The sequence below is a fragment of the Pollicipes pollicipes genome, unplaced genomic scaffold, assembly GCF_011947565.3.
Source record: "Pollicipes pollicipes isolate AB1234 unplaced genomic scaffold, Ppol_2.1 Scaffold_7231;HRSCAF=8579_pilon_pilon_pilon, whole genome shotgun sequence".
Taxonomy (NCBI): Eukaryota; Metazoa; Arthropoda; class Thecostraca; order Pollicipedomorpha; family Pollicipedidae; genus Pollicipes; species Pollicipes pollicipes.
This window is the reverse complement of record NW_023597034.1, coordinates 36,826,554-36,843,467: the sequence shown is the minus strand read 5'-3', so window position 1 is coordinate 36,843,467 and position 16,914 is coordinate 36,826,554. Positions and strand designations below refer to the sequence as shown.

The 16,914-nt window shown below is 53.8% G+C and overlaps 1 protein-coding gene across 5 annotated transcripts in view; it reads left to right on the top strand.

The window, feature by feature from the left end:
* Nucleotides 1-16,914, top strand: part of Hk (potassium voltage-gated channel subfamily A regulatory beta subunit hyperkinetic) — a 57,854-nt gene that overhangs the window by 38,501 nt on the left and 2,439 nt on the right. For all 5 annotated transcript variants that reach the window (XM_037233354.1, XM_037233357.1, XM_037233353.1 and 2 more), the window contains 7 exons: nt 4,603-4,817; nt 5,419-5,626; nt 9,044-9,171; nt 10,180-10,386; nt 12,772-12,866; nt 14,660-14,725; nt 16,651-16,860. In XM_037233354.1, coding sequence (XP_037089249.1) covers nt 4,603-4,817; nt 5,419-5,626; nt 9,044-9,171; nt 10,180-10,386; nt 12,772-12,866; nt 14,660-14,725; nt 16,651-16,860 — 1,129 coding nt within the window. The remainder of the gene's footprint in view (nt 1-4,602; nt 4,818-5,418; nt 5,627-9,043; nt 9,172-10,179; nt 10,387-12,771; nt 12,867-14,659; nt 14,726-16,650; nt 16,861-16,914) is intronic.

The following is a 16,914-nucleotide window of genomic DNA, read 5'->3' as shown; positions in this document are numbered from 1 at the left end:
TATATGGCATTGCATGTCCTCGGGTGACACATTGTAACTTTATTATGCACCACAATGCTATCGCAACATGTTTTCAGTGAGTATTCGAATTCCTGCTTCCAAATTACCTAAAAAAACTCCCCATTTTGAACTCAGCACGCGTTCCGCAGAAGGTGCCCATAGAGGTAGGGTTATGACCTAGGCCAATGTCAGGTGCTCTGTGGTCACTGTGATGGTTGTGCTTGCGAGTTAGTCCTCTTTTCCTCACATGCAACCAACAAAAATTAAACCAAAATACGTCCAATTTTCATTATTTACGAAAAATGGCCATGATTGAACCCCACAATATGACACTGATCCCGCCTGTTTGATCCCGCCCGCTTGATCCCGCCTGTTTGATCCCGTCTGTTTCCAAAAAGCCGAAAAGAACAAGCTGTAGGTGCTGTCACGTTCTATTATTAAAGCTAGTTTGAGCAATGGCATACATAACGCTCACAATGTTATGAGTATTTTTCAGAAATTGACCTAGAAATAAGTACGGCAAATTTACTGTCGCTACAAGCGTTGGTTTTTGAGCTGCGCTGAAAAATCAGCAGTGCAAGGTCAACTCCCCTTCCGACCTGGCGCAGTTTGAATTTCGGGTTAAATTGCCAGGTGATATAAGTCACATCGTGTGACGAAAGCTATCATCAAGAGCTACACTTAACTCCACGGTGTCTTCCGTCGGCGGTGAGCTGTTCTCATCAGCAGCACCCCGGCGAGCTCGGCCTCCCTGATGAGCCAATTTTCCGGACCACATCCCGGCCCGACGGTAAACACGAGCTGGCCAGGCGGTAGGGCACGCCGCGGCTCGGTCCAGACGACGGCTGCAGATGTTTTGACCGTCCCCGCCGGATACAGCCCGCTGTATTTACTATCGCCGCATGTCTCTGGGGAGATTCTGTAAGAGACAGGTCCGTTACTGGGGTGTAACCACCAGTGGCCAGAAACAGCGGTGCCAGACACAAAGACAACGTTGCAGGGCTCACACCGTATTGAGAAGGTAGTGCCGCTCCTAGACGGTGATCCTAACACAAATGATAGGTGATGATAATCACATGATATGACATATAATGCAGGATCCCATATTCTAATAATGGTCATGATAATGATAATCAATGATAGGTTATTGGTCAATGGCTGCAGTGAGGGTGTGCCAAGTCCTATCCAAATGATACGCGCGGTAAAGCAACGCCCAGCGTATTTGGCGCCACGGACGTCGTCAAGTCCCAGCAGCTGCCGTGGTGTGACGCACATCTCACGTTTCGTTCGCAAGTTAGGGCCGAACGCTTCATGCTCACAAACTTGCCAGCTTGCTGGAATGCTTAGGCCCCTCGGTCACTGTCTTGGCAAGCTGACCAATAGAGCTTGGCCTGGCAGCCAGGGTCACGGGCATCGGATATGAACGGCCAGGGTCAGCCGGGGTGCAGCCAGGGCAGCCAGGGTCACGGGTATCGCATATGAACAGCCAGGGTGAGCCAGGGTGCAGCCAGGGCAGCCAGGGTCACGGGTACCGGATATGGGCCTCACATGCAGGGTCGGCCTGCAGGTCGTGCAGTACGGCGGCACGCATGGCGTCGACGATTGGGACACTTGCCGTTGTCTTGAAATAAGATGCTGGGCACCGGCCACCCGCACATGTTTCGCTTTGCCTTCACACGCGTCCCACTTTCACGCGCTCTAGTAAAGTTCAGAGATGATCTGCGGGCGGCCGAACTTGATGGCCCGTCTGGTGCCTGCGGTCGGTTCACTGGGTGTCGGTTAGGTTGCGATAGGGGTGCACTCAGCGTCCCTCGCTCCGACATGAGTGCACGCGGTGTCCCTCGTTCCGACAGGGGTGCACGCCTCTTACTCCGAGGGGGTGCATGCAGCTGCACACACGCGCCTGCACAGCGCACCTCTCTGCCGCACAGCACGCGCATTTCGGACACCGTCGTTCTGTGTTCACCGTCTATGTTTATCAACACGACAACGTGCTAGCAGTGTAGTGCGTACCTAAGTAGCGTAGTCAGTCGATGCATGTGACTCTCCACCTGACCGAGTGATCGGCACCCCGACCGACACTCCGCCGGTCGGAGGTCTCTCTCCGGAGTGGCGGTCTACCTTCACAAGGCGCGTCTTGCCGACGAGGCGGTGCCACGCAGCCGCCACAAACGGGCCGCTTCATCACCCCGCTACTGCTCGTCAGGCGGGCAGTCCGTGTGCCCGAGCCCGAGCCTGCCCGCCTGACGGGCAGTCCCTTTGCCCGAGGCCGACCCTGCCTGCCTGACGGGCAGTCTGCAGCGCCCGACCCTCCCGTCAGAGGGGCAGTCCCGACCCTGTCCGCGAGCAGTCCGCGTGCCCGAGTCCGGACCCGCGCTCCTGACGGGCAGTCTGCAGCGCCCGACCCTCCCCGTCAGAGGGGCAGTCCCGACCCTGTCCGCGAGCAGTCCGTGTGCCCGAGTCCGGACCCGCGCTCCTGACGGGCAGTCTGCAGTGCCCGACCCTCCCCGTCAGAGGGGCAGTCCCGACCCTGTCCGCGAGCAGTCCGCGTGCCCGAGTCCGGACCCGCGCTCCTGACGGGCAGTCTGCAGCGCCCGACCCTCCCCGTCAGAGGGGCAGTCCCGACCCTGTCCGCGAGCAGTCCGCGTGCCCGAGTCCGGACCCGCGCTCCTGACGGGCAGTCTGCAGCGCCCGACCCTCCCCGTCAGAGGGGCAGTCCCGACCCTGTCCGCGGGCAGTCCGTGTGCCCGAGTCCGGACCCGCCCTCCTGACGGGCAGTCTGCGGTGCCCGACCCTCCCCGTCAGAGGGGCAGTCCCGACCCTGTCCGCGAGCAGTCCGTGTGCCCGAGTCCGGACCCGCCCTCCTGACGGGCAGTCTGCAGTGCCCGACCCTCCCGTCAGAGGGGCAGTCCCGACCCTGTCCGCGAGCAGTCCGTGTGCCCGAGTCCGGACCCGCCCTCCTGACGGGCAGTCTGCAGTGCCCGACCCTCCCGTCAGAGGGGCAGTCCCGACCCTGTCCGCGAGCAGTCCGTGTGCCCGAGTCCGGACCCGCCCTCCTGACGGGCAGTCTGCAGCGCCCGACCCTCCCCGTCAGAGGGGCAGTCCCGACCCCGTCCGCGAGCAGTCCGTGTGCCCGAGTCCGGACCCGCCCTCCTGACGGGCAGTCTGCAGCGCCCGACCCTCCCCGTCAGAGGGGCAGTCCCGACCCTGTCCGCGAGCAGTCCGTGTGCCCGAGTCCGGACCCGCCCTCCTGACGGGCAGTCTGCAGCGCCCGACCCTCCCGTCAGAGGGGCAGTCCCGACCCTGTCCGCGTGCAGTCCGTGTGCCCGAGCCCGGACCCGCCCTCCTGACGGGCAGTCTGCAGCGCCTGACCCTCCCGTCAGAGGGGCAGTCCCGACCCTGTCCGCGTGCAGTCCGTGTGCCCGAGCCCGACCCTGCCCTCCTGACGGGCAGTCTGCAGCGCCCGACCCTGACGACGGCCACCGTTGCTCTGCCGCATTTCATCCCGGCTTTGTTCTCGGTTGGCCGACCATGGACTCTTGCGCGACCGTTCGCCGCAGTTACGGCGGCCACGGCACCAGGACCCGGCCGGGTTATCGATCCACGAGAGGGGTCACACGCCGTAGCACTGGGGTGGAGCGTTGGAATATGCGGCGGTGGTGTGCAGTCAAGGGTTAGGGTGGCAGCCGCAGAAACAATGCAGGGTATTCACCAGCTGAACATGCATGCCTGGCACGAGCACTGGCAGCAAAAAATGTTTGCCGTCTCCATAGAACGCACCAGGAGACGAACATTAGTTCATTGATAGTACGTTTCGCACATGTTATACCGTCACATTACATCGTTACATTACGCGCTGCCTTCGCATGCGAATATAACATCAACTTTTTAAGCGTGGCTTAATGCATGCGGATGCAGGTTTTGGATGTGTGTGTGTGTGTGGTTACAGGTATGTGCGAGTCGAAGGATGTGCGTGCGTTCAGGCTTGCTGGAGACGGACGAAGACGGCATCATGCAACTGTCTTAACGTAACTGTCAAGCTCTTGACAACACTTGTAAGCTCAGGTTTCGATTCCCATTCATAACTTCTGTATTCTTTTTATGCTGATGCTTTCTGCTGCCGACAGTCCAGTGTGACGCTCCACACGTATTTCATGACGTATAACATGGTCTGGTATTTCCAGTCGAGTCTGACGTCGGTGAACTGCTCTGGCACTGTTCCCGTGCTCTTCCTCCTCATCCCACTCCGACCTCCCGCCCTTACCTGTCAAGCCCGTTCCTTCCTCCCTCGTGTTCCTCTGCAGATTGACCTGACCTCCCCTGCTTCTCCCTCCTCAGTCTGACTCGAACTCTTCTGCTTCTTCCTCCGCAGTCCGACGCGCCTCCCCTCGCAGCACGCCCCTCCCTCCCTGAGCTTCCCTCCTAAGCCTCCGCCCCTCTTTCCCTGTCCTCTACCATTAGCCGCGTCTTCCTGCTCGCGCTTCCTCCCCACGCTTCTGTCCTCAGTCCGTCCTCCCTGCCCGCGCATCCCTCCTCAGCCCGCCCCTTTCCTGCGCCCCCTACGCCGCCCGCTGTGACGCACCCCTCTCGCTCCGCCGGCAGCGCGCCGATTGCCAGCCTGGACGGCCTGGAGGACCTGCAGATCTCGCGCGGTGAGAGCGTCGACATGGACGCGTCGCCGCCGGCGCAGGACAGCCTGGCCGTGCCCCGGCTGTCGGCCCAGCTCAGCCGCCAGAGCAGCAGCCTCGGCTCGACACATGCCATCCGGTACCGGCCGCTCGGCAAGAGTGGCCTCAGGGTGCCCAGCATAGGGCTAGGTCAGTGAACGCGGCATTTGTGGCATCGGATAGGATGGGCGATGACTGCAATCGGTCACTTGGGTATTGTCTAATTAGGTGTGCAAGGTCTGGGTGTTGATTTTCTATCCTTAATACTGTAATACTGGTCTTTCTGCAGCGTCAAAGCACTGCTTACTTCTAAGACATAAACATAGAGAAGCTAGACACCTAATGTTACCATGAATTATATTTAGGACAGGTGCGACTGTTGGCATGAACTCTGAGTCCCCCATCATTTCATGTCACTTGTGGCCTTTCCATCCATGCGTGTAGCCATAATCATGCCCTACGTTCTCTCGTTGTGGTGAAGTTCGGGGAGCATGATTAAGTGACTAATGATACGGCGATGGTGAAGCCTAGAATCTGCTGAGTTCGGGTAACCTGCTATTTTTATGTCTGATATCCGCCCGGCGGAATGACTCGGTCAACTACACCTGACAATCATTCACCAACCAGTCAGCTACCGATGCAGTCGCTGACAGCACGATTGCTCCTAGTTGAACCTCTTCGAGCCGGTCAAATCAACGTCTCACCATGGAGTGACGCAACTGATCTGAGACGGCCCCGCGGGGCGACCCAGGCACGTGGGTCACCCTGAGCCCACAGGTGTCGGACGAAGCAGCCGAACAGGTCATCGCGTGCGCTTACGAGAACGGCATCAACCTGTTCGACACGGCAGAGTTCTACTCGGGCGATCAGGCTGAGCTGCGGCTCGGGCAAATATTGAAGAACCAGAACTGGAAGCGCACCAGCTACATCGTCATCACCAAGGTCTACTGGTCCAATCGGTGAGCGCAGCACCACGGGTGCGTGTAGCGACATCGGCTGAGGACAATTAAGATCGGCGAAAAGGGCGAAATGTGGTACGTCTACTCTGGCATTGAAAGCAGATCAGGAACAACACGCCACTTGTGATGGACGCCGTTCACGATACCGTCGGGTCACGAAAGGTCGGACAAATTTCGATTTTCAACCGCCGGCATTATATTCAACAAATGCAAGCGAAAATTGCAGAAACACGAAGCACGCTTTTGACAGAGTCACATGGCCTCTCAAATGGTGTCACGTGATCAGTAATCAATTTTCTCGATCACGGTTTTCACGGCATTGCGTTTCCCTAACGGGTGGAGCTCTCCCATGGTGCGGACTTGGGCCTCTGTGCGGCTGTACATTTCCAATGGTGTTCGCCACCTAGCTCTTAAAATACAGCCTGCTTCTCACAATCGTTTGTGAACATCCTGCTTCTCAGGTACCCAAGCAGGGAAAGTCCAGTGGTGAAACCCGGCAAGTCGGCCCACCAAGCATTCAGTCTCATACGCGCGAGAACGGTCTTTTCGAAGTAGCCGTGGGTTTATTCAAGAATTAGTTGCAATGTGCGCAAGATGGCAGCATCCTGTGCGAAGCAGAGAACATCATTTTCAGCAGGGCGCTTATCATTCAGTGGGCACCGGAGGCTGCGCAGTGTTGCCCTGGACGGCCCTTGTTTACCGCAGTGGTACCTACTGCTGTATTCACTCTGGAGCCGCCTCCCGACCTGTTAAGCATGTGCTGCTAACAGCGCGCCGTGCTGTGAATCCCACTGCTTTTCCGGTGTAAATACCCGAAAACTGGGGACCCGGCCTGGACGAACTGACGAGGTATGTAAGTGCAGCTGCTCGGCAGGTGTGACGAACAGTGCGCCATCGTGCCGTGGCCACAGCTCGCGCCATCGTGCCGTGGCGGTAACTCGCATAGCTCGCGCCGCGGACCACAGATCTGACTGGGCCAAAACAATGGCCGAGCAGAAATTGTGATGGGGGCACATACTCATGATATGACACCACACGACAAATGTTTTGATTTCGTGCATCTTGTTCAGTTTTTCGCGCCCGTGTTCCTGGATGATATGTGCACTGTGGCGAGTCGAGTCCCAGCAGGACAGGACGGATGACTCAACACAGACATTTTTCTCGGATGTATCGCCAACATTATCGAGAGATCATACCAAACGTTATGACAAGACCGCTATGACAAACCTGGCAGTTTCGACTTCCTGAATTCCCCTGCCTCTGGCCTGTAAAGTCTGAGGTTCTGCTTGACGAAGATGTGAGAAATCGGCGCTCTTCGATGCATTTCGATGATAATCTCCATGCCCTTCTGAACTCTTTGTGCTTAAATAACCCGTCAGAGTCGCACGCTCTATTTTATACGTCGGTAAGAACGCAACGTTGGTGGTGTGACAGTGAAGATTGCAACAATGATGCATTCACTTTTATCTAAGCCAGTAAGCAATTAAAGAATATAACAAATTCTGCTCTGGTACGTAGCTAAAGTATGCACACTGGTACAAAGTGTCCACACGGAATGCCTTCAGAGAATGTCGAATTAGTTGCCTACCTTAGCATTCCTACCACTAGCCGAATTGGATGACTGAGGTGCCTTAGTCACTTCACGAACTCACAGGCAAATATAAGTTCGTCGTTCCGTTTTTGCGTACATAAACCATATCATACATTATGTACACTGTTTGTCCCGGTGACTCAGTTGGTTAGAGCGCCTGTCTTCCGCTCCACCCATCCGTGGCAGGGTGGGTTCGAGTCGCTTTAGGGCGCCCGCTATTTGCCTTTGACAGGTATGGCCTGCGGCCGGTGGCAGCGGTCGCTCCAAAGGTCAGTTGACGTCAGAGCGCAAGACGGACCGTGCCGAGCATTGCGGCACGTCAAGCTTTCGCCCCTAAATTCTGCCGTTGCCTGGAATTGCGCGATCGGGTGGTGGGGGTCAGGGCTCACACAACAAGCACTGCTCAGCGCGAGCGCTGATCCCATAAATCCATCCATTCAAAGGGTTCGGATCAAATTTTTAAAAAAAGTTCTGGCCTCGTCTTAGGCCGAATCCGGTTGTCATTTACTTCTTTAAGCGTCATTTTGAAAAAAAATCTGACTGTGCATGTGATTTTGAGACAGCTCATGGCAAGATAGCACGAGTCCGTCCCGGTGGCTGGGGCGATTAGAGCTCCTGCCTTCCTATCCAGTTACCCGCTGTGAAACGGGTTCGAGTCGTTTTAAGCGCTCACTATTTGTCCTTGACAGCCATGGCCTGCGGCCGTTAGCAGCGGTCGCGTAAGGCCAGCTGACGTCAACGGGCAAGACGTGCTTTGGCCGAACATGACGGCACGTTGAAATTTCGTCACCAATTCTGCCGTTGCTCTGAGAATTACACGATTGGGTGTCAGGGGTGGGGGCTCACACAACAAACACTGTTTAGCGCGAGCTCTGATCCCAGAAATTCATCCATTCAAGGAATTCGGATTAAATCTTAAAAATGGGTACCTATAGCGGACCGGAAAACCTTCACTTGATGAGCAATTTAGCTATCTAGACATTTCTGCACGTAACATATACGCAACGAAATGTCATCCGGGATATTTAGCACTGAATCATATGATATGAAATGGAAGGTGATTATTATATTGAACACGTCGTAATTGAATCTTTTCAACACACAAATTTACTTTCGAAGTGAACCTTTAGCAGTGTTTTGAACAATGATCGCGTCAGACGAGAGTTGATGTCCGTCCAGGCGGCATTTTGAGTCTCAGATCGGTAAATGGCCGATGCAAATTGCAAGTTTTCTGAGGCTGACCTCAGCCCTTCCAATGCAGGCCAAATATACTGCATGAAAATCTCTGTCCGTGACCAGCCCGTGGCAAACCATGCTGCCGTCAACAAGTCAGTTATAGCGACAAGGCAGCTGACAGATGTCCACTGCAGAGAATGCCGGTGATAAGACTGAGTTCTACTGAGAGTTCGAATCATCGTTCACAACATCTGTGATTCGAATCGAATTGGGACGCTGTCCCGCCTTCCACCGGTGAACGCATTCACTGCGCTGCTGTTCAACCGATGTCCATGATAGTGACGAGTGTTGACCCGGCGGTTGACGCCGCCGACGAATCAAATGCAGCCCACGGATCCCGGCCGCCGCACCCGACAACGCAAGCCATTACCCACTGCCGCCACAGTCCCGGTGTGTTACACTTCAAGCCTCCGACGAGAATCAGCAGGCCTGTACTTTCCACTTGGAAAGCCATCTTCCTGCTGAAAGCCCCCGGGTCTTCCGGGAGCTGTTTGCCGAATGAGTTTTGTGCGTGAATGTGCCTGTTTATGGGCGGCGATGCGACGGGTTCTCCTCTGCCAAGGCTATAGCAGTTTGATGGCACTTCACAGAGGAGAAGACAGAGGACTTTCTCGGAAGAGGATAATAGAATCACTTAAAGCCTCCCTCGAACGCCTACAGCTGGAATACGTGGACATCTTCATCATTCAAAAGATGGACCCGAAATGTCCGATGGAAGGTAAGTCGTTTGCAGACAGCATCATGTTGTCATCGGTTCGCTGAGTTCATTTGGGTCCACCTGTTAGCCCGTTTGCATGCCAGGCGCCATCCATACGTGAATAGACATACCCGGCTTATACTAGTTCCATGGTGTGTTGTGCTGTTCCCCTGACTACTGCAAATAAGTGTCATGCGGTCACGTGTTCTTCCTCCTGAAGACGCAACTGTCAAACACGAAATGTTCGTGAGTGTGTGCTGATTCGTCGGCGGGATTATTTGCATTCAACGACGTGCCGGATTGATATGCCTGTTTCGGGCACTGTGTGACGCAGCAACGTGCCAGTGTTAGGAAATACCCGCTAGGAATGTCTGTTTTCAACTGTATATCCCTGTTTGAAGAACATCTAATTTTCTTTGTTGGTAGGGGCTGAGGGCTCACTTAGTAGAGCGCCGCAAACCCAAGGGCCTGGGCCGCGACGTTGCGTGCCACGTTAATATCGCAGGAAAAGAACGGTTCTGAGGCTGAACTGAAATCGCCCTGTTTGGTTGGTCGTGTCATGGCGTTTGAAACATACTGCGCTTGATGAGCATGACAGTCTCCTATTCGTCCCCGACAAACTTTAGGCCACATTTCTAAAAAAGAATGGGGGGCATCGTCTGTTGAATATCTCCAACAGAGGCAACAGTAGTGACGAATCATCGCCATGTCTACCGTCAGCCATCTTTCGTTGTCTGTCGTCAGTCACTGTCCATTGTTTGTCGTCAGCCATCGTCTACTTTCTGTCATCGGCCATCGTCTATTGTCTGTCGTCAGCCATCGTTAATTGTTTGTCGTCAGTCATCGTCTGTTGCCTGTCGTCAGCCATCGTCTATTGCCTGTCGTCAGCCATCGTCTGTTGTCTATCGTGAGCCATCGACTGTCGCCTGTGGTCAGCCAAGGGAGTCCTAGACTTTGGACAGCATCTGCCGAATGTTCCGCTGGGGTGACTGCAGTGGGGAGTGACCGTCTGACGTCTGTCTCCCCCAGAGGTGGTGCGCGCCTGCCACTACTGCATCAGCCAGGGGTGGGCCATGTACTGGGGCTCGGCCAAGTGGAGTCCGGCCGAGATATTCGAGGCCTACACCAACTGTCGCCAGTTCAACTGCACGCTGCCCATCGTCGAGCAGACCGAATACCACATGTTCTGCCGAGAGAAGACCGAGCTCTACATGCCGGAGACGTTCAACAAGATTGGTAACCACCTCGGAACTGCACTGGGGGACGCGTATCTCCAGTTTGAAGGCCTTAGGTCCCGGGTAATCAGGGCTTTTGCTCTCTCCAAGCTGGGTTACCAACCAGAAGTAGCTCGGCAACGAAAGGTCATCTTTCTGCTGCCTGCGCTTATAATTTGAGAACTGCTATGTGGGCCATGTCACACTTTGTCCGAGCACAGCAGAAATCCGTGTCGGTTTTTGAGTATCTTTTTCACGTGACATGTTCCTGTTTTTCACGTAATGTCTGGGTTAGTGTGATCATGCAAGAGCGGCTGTCTTCCTCTTCATCTTGTGTTCTGCTGAGCACCGTCTTAGGGGTGCATACTGTTGCATATGCCGTCCTTCCGCAAGATAACCTCCACCGTGTGTGTGTCAGGCGCAGTTTCTGTCTCAGAGTCGATGTAGCCTCGCCTACTTGCCTGAGCAACGACAGACGATGGCTGCCGAGTCGGCTGTCGTCGCCTCCGGCCACCACAAAGACCACGAACAGTTGGGGACGAGCCCGGCGTTCTGCTGGCTTCACCGTGACGTTTTTCACGCCATGTTAGTGATGCGCTAGTGAAGCCTTTCCGAAGCTGCTCAGTGGACTAGGCGTTCCCTTAAACAGGAAAAACACGCACGAAGTAAAAAACGCCTACCATTGACGTTGCCTCCTCTATATACGTTTTGTCTGCTACCATCCTTACCAAAAACCTACAAACTGAAATTTACATACTTATGTTTGCTGCCCGTAAACGTAACATCGAGGACCTAATTTTGCGAGAATGTGATTAATGGCTGACGCATAACGTAATTGAGCACGGCTGTGCCGCCTCCCCACCAGGCAGCAGCCCGTCCTTGTCATGCCCGGGTCAGTGAGCGTGACACTGAGCACGCCGGTGTTGTTCTGCGGCGGCCAGTGTGAGCCCGTAAGCTTCACCGGAGGCCCACCCAGGTCGTAATATCCGGGTGCTGCATCATCGGTGTTGAGCGTCGAATGCCAGTCACGCATTCTGCCGTGCCCAACAGTTCCCTTAGAGTGGGTCGGTCGCCGTCGCCTCGCGCGAGCCGCGGGACCGTGGGCCCACGTGCCATAATCGGTGCGAGGAAGGAATGCATGCCCCCGCTGAATGTACTGCCCGGTCGATACTGGAGCGCCGGGCTTCGTGAGTCGTTGCAGACTGGCGGCAGTGCCGGAGCTCCGTGCGTGGTCTGTCATGGAATGTTCACCAGCTGCTGGCGTATATGCAGCAGAGGCGGGTAGATAAGGACTCGAGCAATTTCAACCCGAAATTGATCTCTGTTACCCTCGGCGCAGCGACCATTTTTCTTCTGAGCAGTGGAGAGTTCTCCATTCGGCCTGCGCTCCCCCCACACCGTTCGAATTTGGTGAAGTCGGGTCAACCCGATCGATGGCGTCCTCTTGACGGTCTCGCTGCTTCTTCCCGAACAGGCCAGACGCTGAATCGACGAAGTGACCATAAATAATAATTGATTAAGGCAGCTGGTTTGAATGGCTTGCCGTCGTGACAGGCCACTGCTTTATACGAGCCGGAGGTCTGCAGAAGCCAGCTGAGGTGAAAACAATCCGGTGCGGCTATACGCCGTCCTGGCATTAGACGTCCCGTAGATCAGATCCCCGCAGCTTATGAGTTCCGTGCTCGAAATGAAATCGGCTCGTATTTTTGAGCTTACGGCACAAGGACGCGATCTGTAACAAAAAGCCTTGACATCTGAGGGGCTTGTTTCGAGACTCCACAGACGATCGTAAATGGTGCCAGGAGCCAAAAAGTTCAGCATCAAATTGTACATCCCAACATCCGGTGTTTGCGAAAATGCATTTATGTACATGTATATATATATATATATATTTATGAATGAATCAATATATATATATATATATATATATATATAACATGACCGTATGGTCTTGCCGCTTAGCCCACATACGTTTGGGGTATGAATGATGCTTTGTCTTTTTGGGCCAGCCATGAGCAAAGAGATGGGCACATACTTATTGCACTTATTGCACATACTTATTGCACTTTGTTGTCAGTGTAACAAACAACCCAATGTGAAGCGCTCTGATCAGGAGAAACGAGTAACGCTCTTACAAGACCATAAAAGTCATTTTACGCAAGTAGCCTTCGTAAAAGCGACCAACAGTGACCAGGCCGCGTGGATACACGTCAGCACATAGGTCAACGGCTCCGATCAACAGCGCCTTTCAGTAGGCTCGCCGGGCCCGAGGCCCTGGCAGCACCTGGGTAATTACCGAACACCTGTGATGTCTAGAGCGGCGTGGTGCCTGTCAGCGACGTGTCGCGCGGAATCTCCAGCTCTGGGTGAGCTCCATGCTCCCGCTCACGTGCGCTCCCTGCCGCAGGTGTGGGCTGCATGTCGTGGAGTCCGCTATCGGTCGGCCTCGTTTCGGGGAAGGTGGAGGACGGCGTGCCGCTGTTCACACGCCCTTCGTTCAAGGCAAGCTCCCACGCTCTGTTATCAGCTGCCCCTCGGCCCGTTTACAGGGTGCCCGTCCCATATATCGCAGATAGCCATAGTCAAGTATACGGGGCGCCGTCCCATAATCGCAGATAGCCATAGTCAAGTATGCAGGGTGCCCGTCCCATACATCGCAGATAGCCATAGTCAAGTATACAGGGTGCCCGTCCCATACATCGCAGATAGCCATAGTTAAGCCTTCTCACATTAGCGTCGCCTGTTCTCTGCGACTTCGTGACACGTCCAGTTTGAGATGGCAGTTATACGTGTTATAAAATCACCGACTTTTTACTCTCACGCATTCACGGGCCGGAATTTCACGCTGCTCATAGTTATTTCCAAACACAGTAGCTTGCCTTGTCGCAGGAGAGTCAATCAAGCTAGCAGATAATGGCCGTGAAGACCTGCTTTATTTTTTTCTGCCGTAGTTTTTTTAATCGCATGATTGATTTCGAACTTAACCCATGTATTGAAAGCAGAACTGTTACGGTGCATGTATTGAACACAATTCGGTACGTGTGTTATCCAACATATGATACATATAACACCAGTTCATGTGGGTCATGCATTTACATGAAATATCTTGCAATGTATTACTCCTAGTTGATGTGTCGTACGATATCTATTTAGTTTGTGTACGTTATCGTATATACCATACGAACTACCACTGCTGTTAAAATGCGTCGCAAATTATGTATACAGAGAGCTAAAACCCAACAAATATATCCATATGATGGGAGGGGAGATGGGAGTACATGGGACCAATGCACGACAAATGCGTGGATGCATCAACTCAAAGTAACTCAATGTCCTTTCCATTAGCCATACTGCAGTTGTAGCACAATCCATAGTGCAGGAATAGTGCATCTAATTAGAAGTTCAAAAAAGCGTCTCATCTCTAAGCATTGGCCCATCCTCTCCGTTTGCGCTACCCGCTACTGATAAGCCAGTGCAACATGTCTTCGCCGTAAGTAGAGTTCAGGCGAAGAAATCAGATAGTGTACAACAAAAAACAACTAAGTTTTAGCTTTTGAATCATGTACAGATGGGGCACTAGGCATTCAGGCGCCGTAATGACGTCATTATAATCTTGCCATTCCATTGGCCACGGGGTGACGAAGGCCAAGAAAAAAGGAAGGTGTTGAGACCTTCATATTTGGCGTTCGTATGCACAGTTTCCAAATGTAATGGCCGTCAGCTGGCTCTCAGACAATGTTGTCCAAGGCACGATGACGAATCACATACTGACGCATTGAAGAACATTCTAACTTAGTAAAGAAGCTGCGTTGTCTTAACCTCTTAAAAGTATACAGATAGCTATAAGGTAGTTTATTTCATCATATATGATGAGTGCTTCATTATTTTCAAATGTGCAACATTTCTTTTGAAGGGAGAGCAATATTCTTGGTACATTGCTTATATATACCTTGACCATAAACATTTTGACCACTACAAACTAGGCGAACTGCAAAAGGTAGACATTTCCCACGGCAAAAAACATTCGTATATTCGCTCGGGACCCATCAGCTCCAAGCAGACGTGGTAGCGTTCTCCAGTCTCCACGCGGCCCTCAAGTGTTGGGGTAGCTGCATCGCCAGAGCGCCATCTCCCCCTCCCCCCCTCTCCGCTGTGTCGCCGCCTATGCCCGGCCCGGGAGGCAGCGGGGAGTGGCGCCCCGCCGAGCGGACGGCCTCTGGAGAGGCACAATATCCGGCGCCAGGCGACACCGCCGGGCGCCCGGCGCGACTCACAGCCGGCCGCCGCTGTTGCAGAGGAAATACGCCAGCTGGGACGGCGGCGATAACAACAAGCAGAACAACAACGCTAAGCGGGAGGAGGTGAGAGGCCCTTGCCGCGGTCAAGCGTGGCAGCGGAAGGCGCGTGTGAGCCTGCCCGGGCGTCGTGCCGATGATGGCGGGCTGTGGCACTAGCGACTTAGGCTAATATCATGCTGTCATGACCAGAAGGCTTCCGGTCGGCCGTGTGACGTCTTGGGTGACGCGCCGAGCAGCACACATGTATGTGCACGTGCCGCTGGCGCTCGGTCCGGGGTACGTCCGCCCCCTGGGACATCAGCCATGCAACAGCAGACGATTGCCGGGTGTGCTTTTCCCGCGCGGACCGGGACTTCGCAGTACCAGGTTATCAACTGCCCTTGGCAACGGACGCTGCAACGACAACGTGTCTTTTTGCGTCTGGTAGTGGGTGCATACCAAAATGGGTGCACTTAGTAACACGACAGATGAGGGCGATATTCCAAACAATTATCCCATCCATGATATTAATACCTCGTTTCAGTCCTTCCGAAAAGCCGTTACGCACTAACGCGGCGTTAACTAGCAGAATGTTTTAACGTTGTAAAGATAATTTGAAGTCCAGCTCAGTATGCTATCGTCGAGGCATAATCTTATTCACTTTAAATGGTGCGTTTATGGTTAGCTCAGTAACGCCACATGATGATAGGGATATTTAGCAATAGTTAAAAAGCCAGTTGCAAGTTGGCAGTCTCAGGCATCCTGCACGAAGTTCACTTTTCAAAATGATGACCAGTTTTGTTGCGGAGTTGGCCATGGCCTCCGACAGATGTGTACATAGGTACGCGTCATGACCTCTGACACAGGTGCTTGTCATAGGTACATAGGTACTTGTCACGGCCTCTGACAGACGTGTACATAGGTACGCGTCATCCAACACCTCTGATGGCTTGCCTTCAAGGCACCACGTGACTGCAATCTGTAACTGATCGCTAGGTGATCAAAGTTTTTATGACCTAATTTCCCGCTCTCTCTCTCTCTCTCTCTCTCTCTCTCTCTCTCTCTCTCTCTCTTCTCTCTTATCTCTCTCTTATCTCCTCCTCTCTCTCTCCTCTCTCGTATCTCTCCTCTATCTCGCTCTCGCTCTCTCTCCTACTCTATCTCAATCTCTCTCTCTCTCATCTCTTCTCTCTTTCTCTCTCTCTCGCTCTCTCTTTCTCTTACTCTCTCTCTCTCTCTTCTCCTCTCTCTCCTCCTCTCGTCTCTCCGTCCCTTTCCTCTCTCTCTATTCTATCTTCTCTGTGTCTCTCTCTTTGTAATCTCTCCCTCTCTCTCCCTCTCTCTCTCTCTTTTCTGTTTATGACCGCCACAGACCATGCAATGGACTGGGGCTCTGTTTCTCCAAGGCCTTCACTTGCGATGCTGCATCCTTGTTTTGTTCGATGATTTTGGTTTAACTGCCCTGATGTATCATACCTGTGTGTTCATGTGGAGAGACACATGTCCGTATTTTCACCATCCCGAAGCCTCAGATAATTTTTAGTTTTGGTTTCATCCTCTTTCACTCGGGGCACCCGGCTTTCGTGGAGTTCCTTGTGTCACGGCGGCCCCGTAAGGACTTTAGCGTGCTTTGGCTGCTTTTGCCGCTCTTATGGTTGCCCTGTGACTCCAGATGCACCACAGGCCTGTACTGCTTAAGCGTTGTCTCTGTGATTTTCTACACCGTTTGTGAGTGCTTCGAGAGACGTCAGGACCGCAAACCCAGGTTTTGCACGTGCTCTTTGCTCGGAATATTGCTCCGGTTTCTGCACCACGGCACCTTAGCCCTACGCCACATCTCACTAGCCTCGATGTGCCATTTTCCACTTTCTCAGGCCTGCTCCTTTTCTTATCCGTGACACGCTACTGGTTATGTGACCGAACAAAGCACATGTGGATACCTGAGCCTTGCACACTCATTGCACTGCCCGAAAGTCGAGCGAAGCTTCAGTGCCACCAATCGCCCACAGATGTCGCCGTGGAACGCCGACCGGCTGAACGCCGAGGATGGCAAGCGGACGCAGGCACGATTGCGCGAGATCTCGCTTCTGGCCGAGAAGCTGGGCTGCTCGGTCACCCAGCTGTCGGTAGCGTGGAGCCTGAAGAACGATACGGTTGGCTGCGTGCTGGTGGGGGCCGTCAACTGTCAACAAATCCTGGACCACATTCAGGCACTGGCGGTGGGTTCACTGACTGCTGCTGCTCCCGCAGGAGGGCCTGGCCCTCAGCTGGCA